Source organism: Rhopilema esculentum, chromosome 3, assembly GCF_057945365.1.
Source record: "Rhopilema esculentum isolate cy_ngs chromosome 3, ASM5794536v1, whole genome shotgun sequence".
Lineage (NCBI taxonomy): Eukaryota > Metazoa > Cnidaria > Scyphozoa > Rhizostomeae > Rhizostomatidae > Rhopilema > Rhopilema esculentum.
The window spans coordinates 2586578-2612411 of NC_142817.1; the positions used below are offsets into that span (position 1 = coordinate 2586578).

General features: G+C 36.8%; 2 protein-coding genes across 2 annotated transcripts; one reads left to right on the top strand and one right to left on the bottom strand.

The window, feature by feature from the left end:
* Positions 1-280: 280 nt before the first annotated feature.
* Positions 281-8488, bottom strand: LOC135692930 (uncharacterized). Its single transcript, XM_065211280.2, has 8 exons — positions 7925-8488; positions 7207-7308; positions 5848-6076; positions 4789-5108; positions 4014-4287; positions 2462-2814; positions 1192-1455; positions 281-665 (listed from the first exon to the last, which is right to left on the bottom strand). The coding sequence occupies exons 1-8, from the start codon at positions 7992-7994 to the stop codon at positions 439-441; spliced, it is 1839 nt and encodes a 612-aa protein (XP_065067352.2). The 5' UTR covers positions 7995-8488; the 3' UTR covers positions 281-438.
* Positions 8489-13992: 5504 nt separating this feature from the next.
* LOC135692932 (protein O-glucosyltransferase 1) lies at positions 13993-24777 on the top strand. Its single transcript, XM_065211282.2, has 11 exons — positions 13993-14150; positions 14500-14737; positions 16046-16133; positions 16285-16329; positions 17325-17446; positions 18067-18126; positions 18645-18744; positions 20815-20873; positions 21474-21641; positions 23102-23158; positions 24520-24777. The coding sequence occupies exons 1-11, from the start codon at positions 14033-14035 to the stop codon at positions 24671-24673; spliced, it is 1209 nt and encodes a 402-aa protein (XP_065067354.2). The 5' UTR covers positions 13993-14032; the 3' UTR covers positions 24674-24777.
* The last annotated feature ends 1057 nt before the right edge of the window (positions 24778-25834 follow it).

The following is a 25834-nucleotide window of genomic DNA, read 5'->3' on the forward strand; positions in this document are numbered from 1 at the left end:
TCATCTGTATAAAAAGAACATCTGAGGCAAAGTAACTTTTGGGGGTACTACTGGCGATTGCAAACATCTTACCATGTTGATTTTCGTGATATCTTTATACAATTTTAGGTCATTTATCTTTACCCATTGTTTTTAAGTCAGTTAGGAAAAATTTGAATCCAGCTATCTGGTAGAGGTTTTAAAGAAAATAGTTTTGAAGATTTGATCGAAAATCTCTTAGTTTTTTAATCAGATTCCTAGCTTTACCAGTAAAGGAAAGTAACAAAGAAGACTCCGTAAGTGAAGATGGTGGGTTATAGACAAATTATTAAATAAATTAAATAAAATTAAATGATTAATTGTTTCATGCAAGGTAATCCTACAATTAAGTATGTCTCGTTACGCTGAGTTTGAAAGAATACATGAACCATGGTGAATTGGTTTCGTCGTTTGAACCATTTAGGCACTTTGTTTTGGAAGTTTGAAACCCAAGATACGCTCGACACCTTTCAACGTCTTGATGTACTTTCTCGCCTGCGTGTGACTGATTCCCATCCAAGATTGTTTCTCCATTTTGTAAGCAGTCTTTCGCTCAGCCATAGGAACATGGAATGCATCCAAAACTTTGTCAGAGAGTTTTGAGAATGGCAGTCTGCGCAAGCCAACTACCTGTCTTTTAGTCAAACCTACAAAGGTATAAATTATATCGTTTAAAACAATAAACCGATTTTTTTATCAAAGAACCACATTGGTATACAGGTCGTTGTTGTCTAAACCCCAACGTTCGATACCGAAGAAATTCAGTTTATCTTGAGCAATCCTTTAAAAACTCATTGGTAACAATGGGCCTTTGCGAGCGTGGCGACAGTCCAAACAATGGCAGTAAACTTCTACGGATTAACGAAAATTGATTTCAGACAGTCTAAAAATGCATTATGGGATGCTTGCGTAGCGCAATGGCTCATTGTTAGCAATGAGTCTTTAAAGATGTTATGGATTGCCAGCGATTTAATATCAGTAATATGATCGAACGAAGGATCAACAGTCCTTAAGTCGCCAGTTAAACGTCGTTCTCACTATGTTTTCACATAAAATTGGTCCTTTGCAATGTATACAAGGAGTCTTACGGGCCCCAAGGGACAAAATTGTAAAGTCCAAGGTGTAGTTAGCGACAGCTTTTACAGAGTCGTTATACTGCACTTGTCAACTTACCAGACAAATATTGTCTCACTATCTTGGCCTTGTGGATGCGTGGCTCAGCATAACAAACTTTAACGCATTTTGGTTGGTCGGCAATATCAATGAAGTCACGTGGATAATATGGCGACGCCTGTAGCTTCTGGTTGATGTTGAGGAAATGAGCGTATTTGTTAACTGCACTCTTTTTCTGCCAGTCATACCAGATTTTGTCAATGAATCCATGGTGCATAAAAAACTCTGGTGCATTTGCCGAGTCAATGGTACACATCGTGCCGTCTAAAATATATAATCGTTAATTGTTACAACGAGTAGAGGTAATTAATTAAGAAGTGATTTCCTTACAGTGAATGGTAGTGAAAGGCCATTGAACTATATCCATCAGAGTACAATCAATTAATACGGAATGATCAATCAATGGATATATATGTATAGGCCAATATATGAAAGGGAAATAGTGCTTGAAGACTTGGTCTTAGGTCTTATTTTCTTTGAATTGAATTGGTCTTATTTTCGAGTCAGTGCTGGAATAAGTTGAATTCTACCGTAAGCAGGAATCAAAACCCCAATAACTTCGTTTCAGTCAAGCTGGTTGAATCAACTATGGGTTCTGACACCCCCTCATCCTGATGATAAGCGACTTTCAGCCAGAGAGCATCCCTCAGCTGGCTGCATGAAGAACTCGAATGGCCACTATGTTTATGACTCAACAAAGCTTCCTTGTTGCATTTGGATTGCTCTCATCAATTTAACTCAGTAGACAAAGAAAGAGGAGAAAATGACCCATCTTTTACATTCTAAAGGAAGAGCAAACCCTAAGCCTCTGCAATATCGCACCTCTGGTCTGATTTCTTTTAGCAGATATCGTTCCATGCTTTAACCTGTAGCATTTCTGCTTAGTTTCCGGACTACCAGTGCGTTTTTAGGTCAGTTCGAGACTGGGTCAACCTTTATGTTGAGGTTCTAAAATCCTTGTTTCATAGCATGCAAACAAACCATGCAAAAATAGTCAATTTAAAATTCCCGTGTCAAAATTTTTGTGACCCTTGATTTTTAAATACATACTACATATAGGAGCGTAGCTTGGGATATAGCAGGTGCGACAGCCCTTAGTTTTTCAAGAGTTTATCGATAGAGTTGGTTAGCAAATTTGTTGATTGGTCCGTAAAATGGGAACAATATTATCTTCATTTATGTCTTTTCCCGACTCAACATCCCGCCAGTCCAGAGTGTCGAAGTACGCTCCTGAATGAGTACCTTAATTTAAGATAGCGTAAAAGCTTACCTATCAAGCAATGAACAAGATTATGGAGATTAATCCTCAGGAATGACTCAAATGAATTGAAATTGTTGATGTTCAAAGCAAACTGCACTTGAGCGGCATCAGGCACAATTCCGTTGAAATTTCTTCTCAAGCATACGCCAGTGGTGGTCGACCAAACGGCTTGCCTGAATGGACCAGTGTTGACGCAGCCACCAGGAGGAGAACCATTACCGCCAAATCCTCGGTTTGATGCATGCCAAAGCGAGGGCAGGTTTGGACTCCATGGATCATGCGCCCAAAGACTCCAGTCCCAATAAGGAACAGTAACACGACAGTCGACTTCTCTAAGCAGGTTCTCAAGTTCCCAGATGTACCTAAGTGATATGAAATATTTCGGACATGTTTAAATAAACACTTGGCTATTTATCATTTTAGTCTGACACGTATTGCTTTGAACTGAAAGCTTTTACTGAGCATTACATCTGCAACGATAGGTGTGCGTGGAGAGAAAGACCTTTCTTAATGGCTACTCTTTGGTAATAAACGTCGGGAGCATTTGAAAGCTGGATGGAAACAGGTAGAACGGGGCACCTCGTCTCAGAAAAAAGGGAAATTTCCGTAAAGAAGATAGTACCTTTTAGAAAGAAACACTTTTTCAAAGTTTGGGCCATGCCTCTCTAGCTCCCCCGGTCCCGACGTCCTTCTCTAAATCACATTTTTAATGTGATGCAGTATTTCGCTGCAATGGACCTTTGATCTACTATTGTTAGTTCTGACAGTATGGCGACCCTTTACTATATTGAAGACTTGGTCGAGTAGTGACTAACCCCGGTCAGTTTTGATTGGTTGATTTGTTGGCTGGAAGTAGGCTAGTATAGGTTTAAGAAATTCTGGTTCAATTCCACTTCCGTTACAATGCAATTACGCAATAATTGCAGAAAAGCAAATCAGTCACTGCACTGCATGATACCAGAATCCTAAATGGTACAGTCTGGTACACTATATACACCAGGTACGGTTTGGGGATCACTGAAGGGCTTATTTCAGATGGTCCCCATCTTCTTGCATCTCCAGTCCCTGGATCAAATGAAGGATGAAAAATTTTTAAAAAGAGATTCCTTATCGCAGACCTGGGCATCTTGCGACCCCCGTTTGTGCCAGAACATGAACTTTCGTAGGTGTATTTTCCCACTTGGTCTACACTATTATTTTATATATTTATATAAACATTTACGTAATATTTATCTTTCTGGTAACCATTAGCAACTACAATGTAGTATGATTAAGATGAATGATTAAAAGGTTTTTAAATCGAGAGTCATTACTGGATCTACGTGTAGGCTAACCGTACCCCACTTAACCAAGTATTGGGTCAAACAAGAAGTCCAACATTTATTAAAATGTTTGTCTTTAAGCACGACATCAATCCTTAGTCAAAATACAAAAATCTCATGCTCGTGCAAAGAGAAAAGGTTTTGGCAATGAAAAGGAAGACTTAGATTTAGATGTTGCTGTCAATATCAGGTCAGAGCGTGGCTTTCCCTACAAACACTTTAAGAAGTTATGAACTTACCATCTGTGCCATGGAAGAAACTCGTCTACTGTGTGGATGCGAATGAAGAAATTTTGTCTGTGAATGCCGATGAGAGTGTCGTATCTTGCCTTGTATGGCTGAGTGGTTGAAACAAGTTTGATAGCCGAAATGTATCGCCGTCTCTCTGTGTTTGACATCGAAGTAAAATCCTTTCGCACTCGACAGCAGTTGACTAGCTTGCCATATTTGCATTCACATTTTCTTCCACATTCGTCATAACGAATACCGCATCCATAGCATGAGTGGAAAGACCCTAGAGATAGTACAATTAATGGTACCTTGAGAGTTATGCCTCTAAGACTTTTGCAGAAGAAAGTGGCCTGTATTTATATAAAATTGTTTATAAATATAGAACGCAAAGCAAAGCAATTGCCAGTCGAGGAACGACGAAATAAATCTTTAGGAACATGCAGTGTATGATGTTAAATTCTATACAAGACTTTTCTATATTCAAGAAACTAAGCTTGAAATGATTTCATTTTAAATTCACTCAAGTCAATAAACAGTTTGAAGTTCTAAACCTAAATTTTTGCATTGCTTCATTCTACCATTGCTTCTTGCATCCACTTTTTCTAAGTTTGTTACTTTGTCTAAAGTCTCAACTTGGGTATGTCCCGAACTACCTTGCTCGTATTTCTAGCTTTAATAAATTTTTCATTGATCGTCAAACGTCATTAAATATCTCAATCTTGCTTTTCTTGTCAAACTGCGAATTCATTTTGATGGTATTGGGCTAAATAGAAAATAAACTTACAGCCTCCCAAATAGTGAGCAATCTTCTTTAGAATTTGGTAATTCTTAGCCCGAAATACATGACTAGAGGAACCCGCAATATCAATGAGTTCTGCTTCATTCACGCTGGTGCCGATGCCAAGGGCGAACACCTTCGCTTTTAATGGGGCAGCTCGTAATTGGTCGGCAGGGATCTTCGGTTTCACGCCTACATTCGTGTTGCCATCGGTAATCACGAAGACAATTCTCTTGGCGTTCGGCCTAGCTCCCGAGTTTGGATCTTGGTAAAGTTCGATGCCCTTCTGCAATGCATTTCCAGTTGCCGTTACTCCACCAGTGTATCTATGATTCAAATTTGGAAAATATTCTTATGTTTCGGGCTAAACAGAGTTCCATACTGTAAGTGTAATCCTCTGTTTAGGCCCCCACCCTCTTTCAACGCTTTTGCTTTTCCTAACAACCCTGCTCTTTTACATTAAAGTTTTTGTTGCCTAAACTAATTTTTTACACCCATCTTTTAACGCTTTTCAACCAAACGCTCACATCCTGGAAATCAATGATTTTACTAGCGCCCTATGTGCTATATGGGAGATTTACCTTAACCCCAGAAGTATGTATGATCAAGAGTTCAGAAGTGTTTGCTAACATAGATGAAAATGACGTCACAGTGACATTCTGTGGTGTACACTCCTGGTTCGATTCAACTACTAAATATATTTCATGAAGCGGAGAGAAAAATCTTTAACTGGGATTCTTTACTGCTTTGCAGCTAGAGATGGCGGTACAACCTAGGGGTAGGGTGACAGGCTTCAAAACAAGGGTATTTAAAAACGATTCATAGCTTCTTCTACACGTCAAAAATATTTCTAGGGCTAATCTAAGTTCAACGAATGAAGCTTAGCGTGAAAGGCAAATCATTCCATGGAAGTCTCGTACACCTCTGATGGAAATCCTATTGTTTTATCGAAAAATCCGTAGAAATCCTTTTGTATTGATGGAAATCTCGCACGTACGCAAACGTTAATCACCCCTAGGGTTTAGCCGAGGGCTAACTCAGATAAATTAAAAAAAATTAGCTTACTGTACGTCTTTTAGTGCCTTCAATAGACACTCTTTGTTCAAATGTTCTTTGAAGTTGAATTCAACTTTGACTGTTGTTGCGTATGAAATAAGCGCCACTCTTGTTGTCGATGGAGAAATGCTGAAATGCTTGACGAGGCTTGCAATAAAGTCTAGAGCATATTTGAAGTTGTTCTTCCCGATGCTTCCGGATCGATCCAAAACGAACAACAAATCAACTTTCTTCAAGCCTGAAATTCATTAAAGAAATTTTGTAGCAAGCCAGGAAAATTCTTTTTTGGATAAACTTAAAAAACTGTATCAAGTCCATAATCAAAGGTTCAGCCTGACATCTTATTGCCGCTTTTTAAGAAACACGGCTGATAAGAAATACAAAATTTTATCAAAAATGATATGTTATCACTACAATATGGAAATGTCTTCAATAAAACCCTCATATCTTTGTCGCTTGAAACTTGCTTTTGTTGAAGTATTACCCTGGGTACCAGAGCCTCATGAATCAGAGGACAAAGTATTGTAAATAGCTGCGGTGACAAGAATGAGTGGATGCGGAGGAAGGGAAGGAATGTCCAAAAAATTGTCTGCGCCTAGTTTCGCCTGGGGGGGGGGGGCTGTGTGAAAATTTTGACAACAACTTGCCCCTCTGGCTGCAGTTTTTTCAAATGATATTTGAAAAAGTTTGCATAATTATAATTCCATATGCTTGATTTAGTCCAAATATATATGTTTGTTGCATATTTGTTTTCTTGTTTTAAAGCCCGCCCCCCTCAGGTATGGTTCTTGTTCGAGCCCACCCTAGCCGGCATCTACACCTACGTAGCTGGCTTCCAACTATATCTCTGAGACTAGATAATGGAGACCCAGTGTACAAAAGTATCGGAATTGACAATGCAGCGGATGTTGTTGATCATTAAGCAGATCAACTTTTACTTTATCCGCTTTTAGAGGGTACCCAACATGTTTTTTGGGAAAGCTGGAATCGTCATTTTTTGGAGTCAGGAAACTGGAATTGGTAAGGTTTTGTGAGCGGAATTTGGGAATCGATAACACCGGGATTCGGGAATTGATGGTCGGGTATCGGGAATCGGGCTAAAAACGAAGCGGGAAACCGGGAATTAGGGGACCTATTGGGTACTCTCTTTGTATGTTTATCAAACTTTTTCTACGATTAATTCGGCGATTTTCTACGATTCATCTTCTCCGTATCTACCACATTTATCCTGAAAACATGATCACTTGGTAAGAAAAATTAAACTTTTTATACACGATGAATACAACGTGGAAGTTTTCAACTATGGAAGTTGAAAACAAGTTTAAGCATCTAAAATTTGATGAATTGGATTAGTAAGAACTTGCTTACTTGAAAAATGCTTGCCATAGCTCAATTTTCCTCCGTATGAAAGGAACGTTCTTCTGATTCTCCAAGCTGTGTAGCCAACGGAAGGCATTTTGCTATATGTAGCTAGAAATTGAGAGAAATTTTTTAATGTTAAAGCGTTAATCGCTTAGAGGTCAACTTAGCAAGGTGAAAAGATCACATTTTGGATTAGGATGGGGGGAGGGGGGAAGGGAAGGGAGCAGGATAGCATATCAAACAAAGCGAACGAAAAGTGTTTTAATACAAAAAGGGACCAATGCTGGCATAAGAAGATTATTGGAGGGCAAAGGCCCTCTCGCCCTCTCATCTTTTGCTCCTGAATTTCGCCTTTTGGGTTTACTTCACACTATACCCCGTTAGCTTGATTTTAATCATTTGCTCGTCAATATCTAATGCAAAGTAATAACAGGTTTTGTTTCAAAGATATGGAGAGTTAAAATGAATAGCTTCTGTACTGGAAAAACAGCTTACAAATGTTATTCATTATGTAAACGATAGATAGAAACAAATGGACGTCGAGCCTAGTTGCAACTATGACATTAAAAAATGTCTAAAAAGCCTTGAAAAGACGACAAACAGGGTTGTTAAGATTAGTGGCACAAAATTGATTACGAATTCTGCAGAGATGTAACCTCAATTCAATAAAACAAGTAACATTATTTTAACTAGTAACGATTATAATTGAGTATTCAAGGCGCACCTTCATTCTTCCAAATGGCCACTGCCGCTAACACCAATAGTATAAAGCCCACGGACTGCTTCATTTTCATCTGTGGTCTGACAGTGCAAGTGGTGACTGGCCTGTTCTCATTTCGTGCGGCGTATATATAACAGTGCAAAACACACTCTATTACTTATTAATTACTTGCTATAAAAAGACCATTAGAATTACAATTCAATTTAACACAATAATGCTTACATCATTTGTTTATTTCACAAGTCATACGTAACGTACATTCATCTAGGGAGGGGGTTCCATTTGACTGAGCAGAAATGGTTATAGGCAACGTAATAGGTAGTAGGTGTGTATCTTTTCATTGCATAGAGAAATGCATCTATTATCGTGGTTTCTTTGTTGTTCTGGGCAGAAGCTACCATCATTCTTAGCAGGGCTCCTGCCTCTCCAAAAAAACATAAACATCGATTGAATTCTATGAACAACCTTTTTCACCCCTGTGTTCTCTGACAATGTGGAGCTAGGGGTCTCGCGGAGGGTTGAGTCCCCCTTTCTTAGGTTATCAAAGTAAGTATTTTCTAGTCCCGCCACTGTTGTATGGGAAATTCTTTGTTAAAGCACCCTTGCTCTCCCGGTCCTGTTGCCTTCCATTTCAAGATTTGCCCTAGACAAAAGATGCACTAGCACATAAATGGGTATCTTTTCAACGCTCTACTGATAGTCTAAGTTTTGAGTGATGTTTCATACTTATTTCAAGCGAAAATGATGCATAACTCTAATCATATATTTTCTTACAGCAATCTCATCAACTAGCTCCTCAATTAATTTGAATTAATATGACAGTGAATTATTTCCCATTGCTAGCAATGCTTACTGTTAGACTTTGTCGGCTTATAAATTTCATTGTGGTCTGAATAAAGACCCTTAATGACAGGCTTTAATTTTGCAGAAGAGAAGACATATTAACAATTCCAATATAAGGGCATGTTCAACTTGGGCGTGATTTATTAGGGATTTAGAACAAGCAATGTTGGTCCAAGTAAGGTAGAGGAAAACAGACTAAAGCTGTATGTCGCGGAAAAGCAAAATCGGCAACTTGTCACCTGTGGACAGAAACTCTAGTGTACTTATTACAAAATACAGTATTACACACATGATTTGCAATTCCTCGACAACAGAATAAATAGTTTCTATAGAAAACTGGAAAGGCCCTTAAATTCCCCTTTAACCTTGATTTCATTAGACGAACTTAGCCATGACAAATTATCATTTATTAATCAGATATAAACGAATTATGATACATAATTGAATTTGTTCACTATCATGGGGCATTTCGTCTCAAATAAAGTTGTCTACTTTCATTCTTTTTTAAAATTTCCCCGACAGATACATGCTGGTACAAGTTAACGCATGCGCTATTTTTTCAGGCTTCTCCTGATAGGCAGGAGTTCCCCTTCTTCTTAATTCTTATTCTGTGGTTTGGATGTCAGTGGACTAGAATCAAGATTCTCAAGCAAAAAGCAATCGTGCAACTCTTTCTTTAGATGCAAAAAATTGCTGCAAGGCTCTCCCTATCACTTAACAATTGAGCTTCATTTCACAATCCAGACATTTAACTATCTTTACAGGGCCAAATAACACCATTAATGAATAATTGGATAATAATCATTAGGTAATTCAACTTCATATAACAATAACGCATGACACCCAAATTAGAAGGATATTGATGCAAATTAATTACTTCAAATTTTCCATACTGCTACATTTTGAGAAGCAACAAATACATTCAAGTATTTAAAGTAGCCTAAAAGCAATTAAAAACGGGATGCAGGCAAAATGAGCGATTAGACCTCGTGGAGGTCAGATTATTAAAAAACGCCATAAAATGCTCGTTTCAGTTGCGGGCTAACTATTTCAGCCAATAAAAGTTTAAACGATTATGCACATCATCAAATTACTTCCTGCTTTTTCTACTGGTTGACTCTTTGCAGATAAAATGCAATATACGTTTAGCTGTCACATGGTTACCTTCAACGCCCCTGCATTTAATTCATGTTATAGCAATTCCATTGAGGTGAATTTACAGTTGCTCTTGATGAGAAATGCCAAACATAGGGTTTTTCTCTTAGATCACTTTTAAGTTTCTATTGAGACAGTAAGGCTTCAGGCTATAGTTTCATGATTGTCTTCTTCTAGAAACGAATATAAGTACTTATTGCTCCTGTTGTATAAAAATCAATATAAAAATTGTTCACTCGACAAAAAGTCTTACTGTAAAAAATTGAGGAACGTATCAAATTTGCAATGAAATCTTCCCAGCAGCCTTTGAGCCTGTTTATGTGCAATATTTTTCTCTTTTCGGGCATTCCCTATTTCATCAAACTAACTTTTCAAAACAAGATTTCCATCATTTTCGCAGAACTAGACTTTCGGTCGACCTTAGTCTCTACGGTGCATTTTGTCTTGTTAAAGCTTAAGAAAGCACTGCTATTGAGCTGATCCAAAATAAATTGACGGGATAAAAGTGAGGGAAAAGGTTACGGTTCACAGGCAGAAATATTTGGTATAGTGGGTGTCATATCCCCAGCGCCCGGGCAAATGTTTATTGTTTCTCTAGGCAATAACCCTAAGCCTTGTTTTCTCTGGAAACCTTCTTTGGAAAAACATTCAAAATTCAAATCTTTTATGTAACAAAAGCATTGTCCCTTGGGCCCCCTTTGCACCCTTGTAATAATGCGCCTGTCATGGTTATTGATCGTATGATCAACATCTTTTCATAGCTCTACCTACAATCATTGCCAAAAGTCTTGGAACACTAACGTCAGTTTTCAAAGGAAAATTTAGCCACCCCTCTCTCCCCCAAAGAAGGGAGTACACTTTTTCGTGTGCCTTGTATGAGATTTTTCTATACTTTCAAAATTGTTTTAGGGGGAAAGGGGGACGGAAGTAGTTGTATTCGGGAAAAGCACAGCGCAAAGTGTTGGGTGTTCCAAGTAATTTTGGCAGTGATTGTACTCCTGAAACATGCTTCATCGTAGCTAACATTGTAACTCACAATAGATAAATATACATATAGCTTGTAGATAAATATAAAGGAATTGCAATGACTTGCATCACAATAATCCGGACCACAGACATTGTGAAATTATTGGCACCCATAATCTAAATGTATGGGAAATTATAATACTTATGGGAAATGAAAATAGATTTAAATATTTGATCAATGAGATATGCAGTATCATATTAGAATCATTACATGCAATAAAATTTTCTTTAAACGGTAAAAAAGTCAGAATGCAATGCAACGCAGAGAAGTTAAGTAAGGCAAGCTATTTATGTTCGTTATTATGTCCATCCAGACAAGTTGATGAATATGCGAATCATCGTTTAAACCTTCGCGTGAGTAATAGACAAGAGGAAAGAAGAAAAGAGAGCTAGATGATAGCATAATTATGTCAATTAAGATTCATAGGTAGTATTTAGAGAGCCAGCATGATTTGAAGATAAGGAAGATGAAAATGATTATTTTGGAAGGAAGACAGATGAAGGAAGAAGAAAATGATTATCTAGGTGCCTTACAATATTCACGTTACAGTTGTAGACTTTTAATTTTCCTTGAGATTGCTCAATATTCGTAATGAAAATGCTGTTATTTAAATATGGGTGGAATCCTTCAGAATATATTAATAATTCTCTTTATCCAAGGGCATGATGGGGATTTTTATGGGCCGGGAAAGTCAAGTTTTTAGGAGCGGAGACAGCATGAGCCTTTTCTTCACTTGTTTTTTATCCAAATCTGATATTACAAATAATTAAAGCTTAAAAGAAAGAATAATCCAACGAGCCTACATGAAAGGTCTCAAGGAGCCTACCGGGAAATTTCCCGAGTCCAGGTGGGCCACCGTGCCCCTGTTTCCATCTTAGCATAACCGTATCAAAACGATCTCTTTGATAGAGAACTGCAGCCTTAAAAATCACCTCCCTTGGTCTGCGCTTCTTAAACAGCAAAACTATACGGCGGACATGCTTTCTCCCAATTTCTTTTCCTGGCTAGCAAAACTGGTAGTGGTAGATTAGCCACCAATCCCATTTACAATTCCCAGGGAGGGCTTGAGCCCCCAAACCCCCATGCAGTTGGCGCCAATTATTCAAGTCAACACACTAGAGGGTAGTTATGAAAAGCAAAACCATTCCCTCCCGACATAAAATGTTATTACACTAGATGAAATAGTGATAGTGGCTATGGGGATGAAAATGGAGCTGTACTTTGAAGAAGTTTTCATGCTAAAATTTAATCAAGAGACAAGGAGTGGATCAATGGTAACTAGTTGGAGACAATACCAAGCAACAGTAAAATCAGGGTCTTTTTAACATGCTAACTAGGGGGGGGGGGCAATTGCCCCTCCAACCCCCAATGACTTTCTATAAACAAAGGTTTGCCCCTGCAGCTAATTTCCCTTCGAATAGGCTATCAGTACAATCGTATCTGCAGAGTTCTTTCTCTTTCAAAAGTGGTAGGAAGCGTTAAAAATGCCGATTAAGCATTCTTGGAAAGCCCTCTGGCTGAACATGTTATTTTAGTGGTCAAGTAATGCCTATTGCTAATTTAAATTTTTAAAGAATCTTCCAGGAAGAACGGATTATCAAAAAAAGTATTTTGCCCTCCAGTGGGTGGCAACAGAGAAATATTTGGGATGAATCACTCTCGACTGTTGTCAAAACATTATTCACATGGTTCTTCTAAAAACTGATGTAATGCAATCTTTCAGAAAATGCGTTGAGACCTGTCTCCACTGACGTACGTTTCCAATGTTTTCTGTAAAAAACGTTTTGTATCTCAATAAAACGGCATTAATTGTAACGCGCCTCCCCCACACCAAAAATGTTGTTGTGAAACTAAGAACTGCATTTTCTGAAATTAAATAAACAAAATTGCTGTGGTGGGAAAAGAGAGAAAACTCAATGCAGTCTCTTCTTTTTTGGTGAAAGAATAAATACAAAACGTTTTGAAGCTCAATTTAATGACGTATATGAAATGCCCCTCCCCCACAAAAAATAATGTTGTTTAGAAACTAAGGTCTACCAACTACGTTTTCTCAAATCAAACAACAGTACTTTGCTGGGGAATGGAAGAACACTAAACGCAGTCTCTCCTTTCTTGGTGAAGGATTAAATATAAAATTGTTTTCTGTAAACACGCTTTGTATCTCAATAAATCGACATTAATTCAAATGCACCTCCCCCACACGAAACAATGCTGTTTCGAAACTAAGATTTACCCACTACTTTTCCTCAAAGCAAACAAACAAATTTGCTATGATGGGCAAGGATGGAAAACTCGATGCATTTTAAAATTTTTTGAAGGCTTGTGGGTAGGGGAGACGATGTTTTATGGGGTCATGAAAAATATATTGATTTTGCTATTGGGCCACAAAAACTAAAAAAGGATCTAGTATGGGACATTAACAACTTTTTAAGATTTTTGGAAAATAGTCAAACCTCATATGGTGCATGCTTAATGACCGCCCCCTCTTCGCTTTAATTACTAATATAAACACATTTATTAACAGTGAAATAGAAGTGCGAGGGATTTTATATTAATGGATAAAGGAAAAGCCCTTACATACGAGATAATGTAACCCAGTGGCAAATTTAAGAGGGCAACTAGGGGCAGTTGCCCCTCCCTCGACTAGTTGAAGCAAGTCTGGCCCCCCTTTTCGGAAATTGTGCGCCCCTTTTGAAGAATGAGAATCAGGTGAAAAATTTCTGAGATTTATACGTTAATTTACTTCAAGGATTACCTCAAAGAATATAACAATCACTTTGAAAATCGTCACCAAATTCTGAAAATTTTCAGCACCCCCACTACAAACTGCTCCTCCTTCAAATTTGCTCTGGATCCACCCCTGATGTAACCTACAGATTAAACACTACTCAACATTTATTCATTTCTAAATATAAACCTATTCAAATTCAAGCCGACAATTTAGCATAAAATCTTTTTTACAATGTTTTTTCGCACAATTTGAGCACAGTCAATGTTTTGAGCTAGCAAATTTTTGGAAAGCTAGCCTCTTATTCAAATTCGCAGAATCGCGTCATTTTCGAAGAGTCTATTTTGTTTGGACGGCCATGCTTAAAAAGATGGTGGCTCGTCTGTTAGTGTTGCTTTTAGTTTTTAGCCTTGTTTCTCGCGTTTTCTCGGAAGAAAAGGATAATGTCCTTGGCAAAAATCAAAAGGAAACAAGAGGTAAATTCAAATTTCTTCAATTTTCCAAAGCCAGTTTAACTAGTTCGTCATTTCTTATTATTTATTATAATGTTTGCTCATGCTGTGCTGCTCACACGCTTATCTTAGGCCCAAAAATAGACGACTTTTAGAGAAGTCTGATACCAAAGCTCACAGTAAGGTGCCAATAAAGTTGCATTTATGTTCAAGGCTATTTATTACTAGAATCTAGTAAATTCTGTAAGGCAGTTTTTCTTGTTAGGCTCTCTTTCAAGTTACAATGAAATGGTCCTTTCATTCTGTCTTCGACTTGTTTAGGTCTTATTTTTCCAAAACCTTTATATAACACCATCAACTTTTCATATTTTAGAATCATGGAAAGAGTATATTGCAAAAATAGAAAAGGCAGTTGCAGGGTATAAAGATTGTCCTAATGTGAAAATTGGTTGTTATAAGAATCAAATTGAAGCAGATTTTAAAATATGGGAAGATAAAGGTGGCATAGAAAAATCTGATCTTGACAAAGCAATAAAAAGAAAACTTGGTGAACATTATCAAATAATCAATCATAGATTGTACAGACAAGAAAATTGCATATTTTCTTTCAGGTATGTATAATTCACAAATGTTTCATATTTTCATCCGTTCTTGCTTACAATTAATAATATGTATCTTTGAATATTAAAAGCTTATTGGAAACAAAAGGCAAATGGAAAGCATTTTTGCTCATTTTAGCTGGATAAAAACTTAATCTTCTGCTGCAATTGTTTTTTGTGTAATTATAGCTGTCCCATTTCTACACACACTCCTAACTCGCAATATTAGGACATTTTGATCTTTTTCACAGTCTTCACAATATCAACCTGTGAAACTTGCAGAAGTTCCTTGGAGTCATATTATGAAAGCTAACTTAATGAGCAGACTCGTTTCAGGCCTGTTTTTTGGCCTGTGCTTCACGAAACTAGGTTTATTAGCTCAGATGACAGCCAATGATACAGTTCAATCCAGTTTCAGTTTTTGTTTGATAACACAGAAAATTGAGTCGCATAAAATGGATCTGGACCAGATCAAATAGAACAGACTATCATTGGCCATGAAATTATTATCATATTTTTCTCTTGTCCACATTAGGTGGGATTGAAAAGAATGCACCTGGTTTTAGCAAAGTTGCTTATTCTAAGCTTCACTTGTATACTGAGAATTGTTTTTTCCAATTTGCTTCTTACTCATGTCTGCACCTGAAATAGTGCCACCTGCACCAGCTTGTTTCTGTATAAAAAAATAACAACCCAAGCAAGGGCTGACTATATCAGCAAGCTATACTTAAGCTTAAAGGCATGAAATCATGATGATTAGGGCTCCTTTCAAGAGGCTAATTCCCAAATATACCAAGCCGTGATGTTCATGCTGCAATGCTTTAGGCTGGACTGACACTACATGAATATTCTGATAATGGCTAGTTCCTGATACACACCCATTACAACACTTAAAACACAGTAAACTCCAGATAACTCGAACTCCTGGTAACTCAAACATTCATTAAGTCAAACTTATATTGCATTCCCCTTGCCCAATACAGTTATATAATAATGTTCCCGATAGCTCGAAAATTCTCTATCAAGAACAAATTCATTATTCCCTTGGGAGGTTTGAGTTATTGCGAGTTACATCTCATTCTGATTTTCAAAACAGCTTCTTTCAAGAGAGTAGGCCTATCTACCATGACTCGATGCTTTTGATAACCTTATTGAGTTTTTCACTTGGTGAGCAAAAGTATTGCACAACGGGTTTGAAGGAGACAGCATTGTAAACATTGTGGTAATTAAATTGGAACCATTCTTTTAAAGCCAAAATCTATTGTTACATATGCTGAAAATAATTTTTTCTGTTTTCTATGCAGTGCCTCCTTTTTGCAGGTGCAGTGGCAATGAACACTTCATCCTGAAAGTGATTAAAAAACTACCAGATATGGAGTTGGTAATAAATTCACATGATTGGCCAAAGGTATCAACATTTTAGATGCATATAAAAAATTGTTTTGCCTTGATTTCTTTCAGAACATGTGACATAACGATAAATTAGGCATATCACATTCATTACATAGAGTCTTATTTTAAATATAATACTATTGATTTCAACTTTAATCTTTTTCTAGGTCCCCTACTTTGATGAAACAATGCCAGTGTTGTCCTTTAGCAAGGTATGGTGTTTTAAGAGAACTTAAACATTTCTAGTTCTGATATTTGAAGATTATTTGTGTGTTTCATGTCTCTGGCTCTGAAGTCTCATGCAATGTAAGTTCTAAATGCATCAGATGACTATTCAACCTTTCATATAGAGTCTCAAGAATGAAAGGTACCAATTGTCTTTTTAATTTTCTCTTAATTGTATTTCAAAGTGTGGCTTGAAAGCACAACCCGATAGCTCAGCGGTAGAGCACTTGACATACAAAGTCAAGAGCCTCGCTCGGGTCGGTTTTTTTCCCACACTCTCTACTCGTAATTGTATTTCACAAACCTACCTTGTAAGCAAATTCCAAAATTATTTAAACAAAGATAGGTGCAATATTTTTCTTACAGACCTCATTTTCAGATACTAAAAGATGTGCTTTCTTTATTTTTATGTAATACAATAGTGTATGTCAAAAACAAAAAAATCCATTTTGTATATACATTTAAATGACAAGGCTCAGTTTCAACGTTGCTTAAATTGCCTTCGGGACTGTAGCACTCTGCCCAAAAGTTGCCCGCCCTTTTATTGGGGAACAATTTGCAGCATATATCCAAGTTTTATAGCAGGTTATTTGGATATCAAATACCATATAAGCCAATAACAACTATAATGTTTATGCGAATTTGCATTTTTTTTAAAAAGTCTGAAATATGTTAGAAGCTTGATGTATTTGGAGTCAAAGAGGTTTGCAAAAGATGACTTAGAAATTGGTAACATCTCTTTACTGCTGACTGGTTTAAACATCTTTCTTTGCATGTATGTAGTAGAGAATGCTGGCAATTTCTTTCTTGATATCATTAAAAAATTGGATTATGTGGACCTTGCAAAAAAAAGGAAACATTGTGAACCTTTTTGCAGATCATCAAGAACAATTTTTGCCCACAAGTATTTCTAAAAAGTTCTAATCTTTACTTTTAGTGTTTTCTTAAAGTTGTGCTCTTGAAGTTGTGCTTTTGCTTGTAGACACCAAATGAGCGCGACATAATGTATCCAGCATGGACCTTCTGGGAAGGTGGGCCTGCAGTCTGGCCTATTTATCCAACAGGCTTAGGAAGATGGGACATTCAGATTGATAAAATCTCTCAGTAAGATTTCCTGCAGTTAAATGCCTGTTTTGCTTTTTTGATAATAATATTGAGCTGTGAGACTTAATCAATAGTCTTTGGCAGATGCTGAAAATTGCAGTATGCTGAAATTTGGAACAAATTTTACTTGGAACACCCTTTAGATTATTAAGCACTCGAAGCAAGTACGTTATGGCTTTAGTTTTGTTGAGGGGGAAATCGTCACATCCACTTTAAAGGCGATGTTTTTTTGCCAAAAATAACGTAGTAATGTTTACTTACCTGACGGACAAAAGACAGAAATCAAATATTATATCTAACCACTTGTAAGATTGTTCATTGAAAAATTATACTAAATTGGATAAAGTTTATTGTACATAATTCATAATTCATCCAGCATAATGCAAAAAAATTGACAGGAAAAAGCCAGGAAATTTTTGTCTCCGTTCCTTCTCCCACATCCCCTTTGACTGGACGAAGACTATGTCAGATGTTTATAATTAATTCGTGTTTTGTCATTGATAGGCTGTCATGTTCCATTTGCAATCATCATTATTTACAAATTGTTTCATATAAATGCTATTGTTGTTATATCGTGACTTGAAGGATGCCCATTGCTAATGCAAAATTATTCATTTTAGAGCTGCCAGAGAATGGCCTTGGGAGAAAAAGGAAAACAAGGCATTTTTTAGAGGCTCAAGGTAACCCGAATCATTGTTTACTTGTTACCTGTAGTCCATATTATAAGATGAATTCTTACGAAAAATTTCTACTATGGGCCGATCTGTATGATTCAGTGTTAGCCCCTTCTTTTCTAATTTGCATCTCAGATGCACGTGGGCTTTCTGATCCTCGTCAAGAGCAGTTGTTACTTTGTAGGCTTAAAGATTTCAAATGATCAGGCTAAGGATATAGTTTGATTATTACCGCACATAATGTAGGAATTGTTTGCTAATTAGGGATCTTTAGGAAGATCAGGGACGAAATGGTAACGAAAATAGACATATGCTCTTGTTGTCTACTGCCTTCTTTTGATTCGCGTCAAACTATTCAGTTTTTGAAAAGCTTTTCAGTGCAAATTCATTCAGCTCTGCTTTTATCTAATTCTATTCTTATTTAGATCTTATTCTAAAATGATGCCGCGCTAAACTTTTTGCCGGCAAAGCACCGTACTAAAGCTTCTATCTCTAAGGGAGTGTTGTATGTTTTTTTCCTGCAGAACAAGTAGCGAAAGAGATCCGCTGATTTTATTGTCGAGAAAACACCCTGACCTTGCCGACGCACAGTATACAAAGAACCAAGCCTGGAAATCTGATGCAGTAAGTTTCTGTAATTCTGCTTATCTTTTTACTATGACCATAATAACTGATCAGTATTTTCCACTTCTCTATTACCATACTAAACCATATGAAGAAAAACGCATTGAATCCCATCTCATAAACCATGTGACATTTTCAATTTTTGCAGTAGTGGCTTTCTTTGTTAAGTCTGAATAGCACCATTTTATTCAAAACGCTTTTTAGATTTTTAAATTGGAATCAACGTACCACCTTTCATCACCATACAGTATCGTATCAAGAATTGAGCGTTTTTAAGATTTAGCAAACCTACAGTTGCAACATTAAATTTACACTATCGAGAAGATCTCTCCCCTATCATCTCTCAACGTTGAATTTTCAATATCTTAGAATCTGAAACGCACAAAGCTATTTTCAAAGGAGGTTTTCCAACAACAGCTACTGCTTTTGTTGTGAGCTTTATTTAAACGGATTCTTTGGTTAAGTAGCTAAAAGCCGCGTTTATTGAAGATGTTGGTTGGTAAAAGAGAGTATGGAAGTTATTTTCAGCACAACAATTATACATACCTAAAATCTTGGTCAATACTTTTGAAATTGCATCGCAGATTCGAGTCATAGCTCGTATACGATACAAACATTGAATTTGTGAGAAGGGGGGACTTCCTCTTTTTCTGGACTATTTGATGAAAGCCAAAGTTTCAGTTCAGTGTCGAGAAGTTTTTGCCACATTTGTAGTTTGGTACAACTCAAAACTTTGAACATCATTACTGCATCTTGACTAATTTTTTATGGGATTGCTCTTTGAGTATTTCCCATACAATTGGATCGTTTTCAGTGTAAAGAGCCATAATATTATTTTAGTAAAACTCGATAACATGGAACAATATTACTGCACCTGAAACAAATTTATAAGAGTTTTTGGACATGGCTTCTGTAATGCTTTATTGTCTGACATATGTATCTAAAAAGTTGATTTCATACGCAATAAGAGGCTCTCAAAATCTTAGAGATTAATTCAAACTGAATTAAGCAGAGTAATTAATTTATCATTCAAATGTATTGCGCTAGTCTGAAGTCATTGATAGTAGTTTTAATTCAATGATTTTGATGCTGATAGCTAAATTTTGACATTAAGGTATTATTATCTTTCGATAATTTTTTGGCGTTTACAGTCAACTCTCGCCTTACAGACACCCCGATATAACGGACACCCTTCTATTACGGACATAACTAAATCCCCAACTGAAAATATAAAGAAATGACCGAATTTAGCTCCGGCTATAACGGACTCTCGTTATTAAAGAAACACGGACAATATAAGGTTAAGGTGAAAACCACATGTAAGTGTTTCAACTCTGGGGGAATTTCTAGCAATAGGAGGACAATAGGAGGAAGATTAGACCCCTTCAGCGACTTCGATGAAGATCTTGAAAATTTTATTAAAGAAGTTTCCCTAGGAACCGCCATCAACGCAGATACATAAATGCTATCAGATAATGAGCTTCCTATTTGTTACTGCATCGACAATGAAAAGGAACTCGTAGATTCCCTAGCGACATATGGGCACGAGGAAGTGGTCATTTCAGATGATAACGACGACGACTACGACGACGGCGACGACGGCGACGACGACGACGACGACGACGACGATGATGATGATGATGATGATGATGATGATGATGATGATGATCTTGTTACGATAGCGAGTGATTTTGCAAGCTTAAGTAATGCAGCACATGCACTTAAAAAACAATCACATCAGACGACGCTTTCTTGCCACAATAAAACTACAAACTACAGAACTTCAAATCTTTTAATATAATTGTATGATTGCTGTTTATTGCCAAATTTAAAAAAAACTTTTCAACCACTAACTTTGTGATTTTTTTCGCATCCCGCTATTACGGACTCTAGTTATTGCGGACGCAATCTTTTGGTCCAAATGGTGTCCGTAATGACAAGAGTTGACTGTACTTCGAAAAAAGTCTTGATAACAAGATCCGAAGATATAAATTGATTAAATAAAGCAGAGCTTACTCCTTGCGAAAATAATATTACTTGTTTAGTTGGATGTCTTTTTCAATCTTTTAGGACACGTTATATGAACCCCCTGCGAAGGAGATTCCTCTTGAAGAACACTGCAAATACAAGTAATTGTCATTTTATGTAATATTTATGTAATTTGCACGAAAACCGATGCTTTAGCAAATGCGACAAACTTACTGGGAAACTTGTTAAAGATTATCCAACAGAAGGTTTATACATAGCCTTTGGTCTATTAGAAAATATATACGCCCGTGCTTACCTTATTTGAGTCTCCTTGCCAAATTCACATACTCGGTTCCACAGCTTATCTTTCCTTCCCGAAGTATGCATACAAAGGAAAACCATCTTTATGCGTTCCAGACTTTAATTACCTGTCTTCTTTCACAACTACTTTAAACAAACTTGATCTCAGCATTCCCTCAATTTTTAGCATTTCCCTCCTTCTCTTTGAGCATTGCAATAGCTAGATTGGGCCTCTCTCTTACATATCCTACGAAAAAATCAAATGCCTCGCATATTTATTCCTTCTATGTTAGACAGACCTATTTTTTAGATGGGCAAATACCTGGAACTTAACTTCCCCTATCATTAATTACAACCTTTGACTTACTTGGAGTTGGTCTTCTTCAACTTCCTCTGAAACAAACTGGGAACAACCAGCTTGTAAAGTTTTCAAGTAATTAAACGAGTATTCTTTTATCTAGGTATCTCTTCAACTTTCGTGGGGTAGCAGCTAGTTTTCGATTCAAGCATTTGTTTTTATGTGATTCGGTCGTCTTCCACGTTGGTGATGAATGGAAAGAGTTCTTCTACCCCGCCATGAAGCCTTGGGTTCATTTTATTCCTGTAGACACAGATCTCTCAAATGTCAGGTATTAGTTGTCGATTTTCCCAGCTATTTTTATTTTTTTAAACAAATACAATGCAGGAAATCGTAGCTACAGCTGTAGATCCCTGGATGAGTAAGTAGCTCCTTTTCCTTTATGATAATTACGTCAATTACCTTACAAACAACCTTGAATAAATCATTCATTGCATATAGAAATTGCTGCTTATGACTAAAGTCAACAGATCCAATTATTTTTTCCGCTCGTATTCTTTTGGGCCATCTTTGTAATTTTGCTATTTTATTGCATTCCATTACTTAAAAATATACAGCCTGATGTTCTCTTTTAACTCTAGTCATAAGAACAGCAAAACATTGCATATCGAACTGTGATAAGTCCATGATAATGTAGATATGGGGGAATTGAAGGGAAGATAAGAAATTCCTAAACAAAACGTTTTTAAAAGGTCTAGTTACTCGGATGAACCAGAGATGATAAATATGTTATTACACAAAATAGACCGCGTGTGTGATTCAGCCGTGAAAGAAAAAGAATCTTTATCCAATGCGGATTAAATTTCACAGTGACCTATAAAAACGTCGTTACTACCAAATATTCAAGACAAGGACAGAGAGTGGCGATTTCTCACGATGCATAATTAGCAAAAATTAAAAAACATCGTCACTTTTCTCTTCCTCATCACAGTCAGTGTCTGATTCTTTGGCCTCTGTGGCTTCTAAAGACTTTGGAATCTCCACGCTTTCGTCATTGTAATTTCTAAATCTTACTTTTGCAACCTTTTGTGAAGAGTTGGAATGTTCCTTTTCATCTTTCTAAGAAATCGTCATTATGACAACAATTTCTAATCCCCCTTTTATAAGGGGTGACTAAGTTTCATCTACTCATTATTTTGTGCGATTTGATCTGTAATCTTTTTTGTAAATAATGAAGGAGGAAGCTCAATCAAAACGTTGTTGAACTTTTTGTAGCTTATATACACACGCGTATATTGTGTGTAATAAAGTAGAACCATAGGGACGAAAAGACAGTATTTTATATAACAATCTCTGCGTTACTTGTTACATTTCTTTACAAATTTGAGTATTTTTGGGGGGTTGCTTTAGACCCTATATTAGGAACATACACCCAGTGGCAGACACTTGGGGGGGGGGCGAGGGGGGGCGACCGCCCCCCAATTTTTTAGAGGACAATGATCTTTTGTTCTAAAACAATGGAAAATGTGACGTCATCTTATTAAAACAATAGGCTTGCCCCCTCAATATTTGATTAAGTGTCCACCCCTGCATACACCCTGATTTTGAGACCATGCCATCAAAACCTTAACAGGCTGAGTTAAAAATCTATTCTTTATTTTATACTGTATTTCAAGAATGAAAACCAGCAGTGTTATCTGTAGATCTTACACCTAGAGGAAACATACCTACTCTTTTTCTATTTGCTGAAAATTTGTTTATGATTATTGTTTGTCTGGTTTATCTCCACAGTGATCTGATTGAATTCGCACGAGCAAACGATGACATGGTCAGAGAAATAGCCAAAAGGTGAGTGAGGGCAGATATCTTAGCAAATTTGTAAAGACATGTTGATCTGCTCAGATCTTAAGGGTGCCCTTTCGTTTCTGAATCTCAGATTCTATGCTTTAAGTAGCTGTTTAACCGATTGATAGAGTCATCAATACTGAAATGTCAAGCCACATCTTCAGTTTTCTAGACAGAGCTCATTGGTATTGAGATATGAGTATTTAGCTACATTCTCTGTATTTTTTTACTATCTAAGCTAAGAACATAAATTTAATCAGCCCTTTCACTTTTCTAGTTTTTTCTTATGTTTTTCTTTATTTTCTTTTACTGCAGGTATTATTTTATATCCGAAAGAGCTCTAGCCAGTCATATTTTGTAAATTATAAGAGTTCGAAGCAGGTCTATTTCTCAATTCACACTGTCCTCTAATTCGATGCTTGCATTTCAAAACATGTTTTCATGGCCTCTTGTAACTTGACCATCTTGGAAATTATAACTAGACTGTGTTTTGACAGATTCATTAAAAATTGAACTAATTTCTTATCTGAAAGAAGCTTTCAATACGACTTTAGATTAAATTTTAATTTCAAAGAAAAGTTATTGTTCCAATGACTTTCCAGTCCTGAAGATGCGAGATGTTGCATAATGAAAAAGGTTCTAATATGACGCTTTGAAAGTCTGGTAAATGGATCAGCTTAGCTGTAACCCGAGTCTTCTTTGTGATAGATTTCGTTAAAACTTCCATTATATGATATTGAATATTGGCAATTAGTCGTATTGGCAACCCATTATTAATATTCACTGTCATACTTCTTATTGACATTTTAAGCATAAGCATGCTAAAAACCTGTCTAATCGTGTCCAATCGTGATAAAATTCAATCTTATTGGGCTTGTAAAGGTAGTCACGTAACCACCTAACCAACTTCTTAAATGCCAGACATATGTTGACGGCAGCGACAAAGTTTATCTAGAATGGTAATGCTTTTGTTTGCATTTTGTTGATGTTTTAAATTAGGCCAGGAAATTGCAAATTTGGAATGTGAAACAATATATTTCCATGTTTAAGAGCTCTGTATCAAATATTCCTGTTATGGCACCGTGCTGGGCCTGCCAAAAGATAAGATGACTTGTAGGGAAGGGTTTTATCCAAGTCTACCATTAGATAGAATCACAGAATAGTTGTAATGAGTCCAGATAGGTTTTCATCTTTCCTCCTGCCAAAATCTTAACAACGTCACTCGGAAAAACAGTGAAAACAAACTGTGTCGTGGGCGTGGTATGGGTGTGTCTTTTGATATTATTCTGTTACCGATAACCTTCTCATGTGCATTCGCTACTGTTAAAAAACTACGCTTTAACCATCCCCTTTCTTTCTTTTAGGGGCAGGGAATTCATTCTCTCTCATCTACGAATGAAAGATATCCAAGAATATTGGAAACAACTTCTTAAAAGGTATGCAAAGTTGATGAAATGGAAACCGAAACGAAACAAGAAACTAATTGAAATAAAAGAAAAGCTGAAGGATGAACTGTAAATTGTAAGTCAAGTTTTTATTGGTAAATGTATTGTTTTATCTTTACATGGAGAATATATTGCTTGAAATTTCTACTATATGGTGAATTAGATGAATGTGATGTATTCTGATGATTTTAATGTTTATTGTCCTCGGAAACTGTTAAAATCCCAGTCCGTTCGAATAAGGAAAGAAACGGTCGACAGTCAGGCAGATCCAGTTATGGCTCTGTACCCGTCACAGGTAGTCAACCCGCCAGTTATGCATATACTACAAACACTGTTGGTTTTTCCATGTTTCATATAAATATTTTATAATCTCGAAGCGTCATTTTTCTGTTTGGTGATAATCTAGATATCATTCAGGCTTGTTTACATTAAATGATCAATTCCCCCGTCAATGATGCCTGAGGTTGTTCAGATCATCGTTTGTACCTCGTTCAAAAGCATAGCACCACGACCAGAGAGGTAGAGGCTTGTTTCGTCAGGAACATATGGAAGGTCGTTTGCATTAATTGGTATGCTTTTCTGCCTGCACCTTGTACTCTACAAAAGGCCAATTTATTACTTCAAAGCAATTTATCAGTTTAAAACAATTTAGGAGGCTGGGCTTGAAAATTTGTTTTTTCGTTAATGTATGGAATCTTAAACTGATGTCTAAACTGATTAACAAGCATTTTTTTTATCTATTTGCATTCACATGAGTATAATGAAACTCCTTTTCAAAGCTCATTTGCTTCCTAAAAAAACTGTAACCTCAACAGCCCCTTAGTTAAACGCAATTGCCATGAGCTAGGTAAACATATTCTGCTCTGTTGTTGTTATGCTGTGACGTGACCTGAAATGGGTGTTTACATTCTCAAATGACCAGTCTGTACGCGTTTTAGGAATAAATTTAGGAGCTCATACAAGTGACTTCGTCTATTTACATTCATTTCTTGTCTAGGAAATACAGCATTCCGCGTGAGATTGAAAACACGTAGGTAGTTTCGGAATAGCCACCTTTTATTGACCGCAGATCTAAACATCCATTTCAAGTTACGTGTCCGCAGGGCCGAAATTTGTCTATAGGCTGTTTTTTTTCAAAACTCTTGGACCAAAGCGCACAAGTTGCACAAGCTGGCAGAATTTATCTTACTAAGCCATTTTTGATTACACTTTTGCTCCGCATAATTAGTCAAAT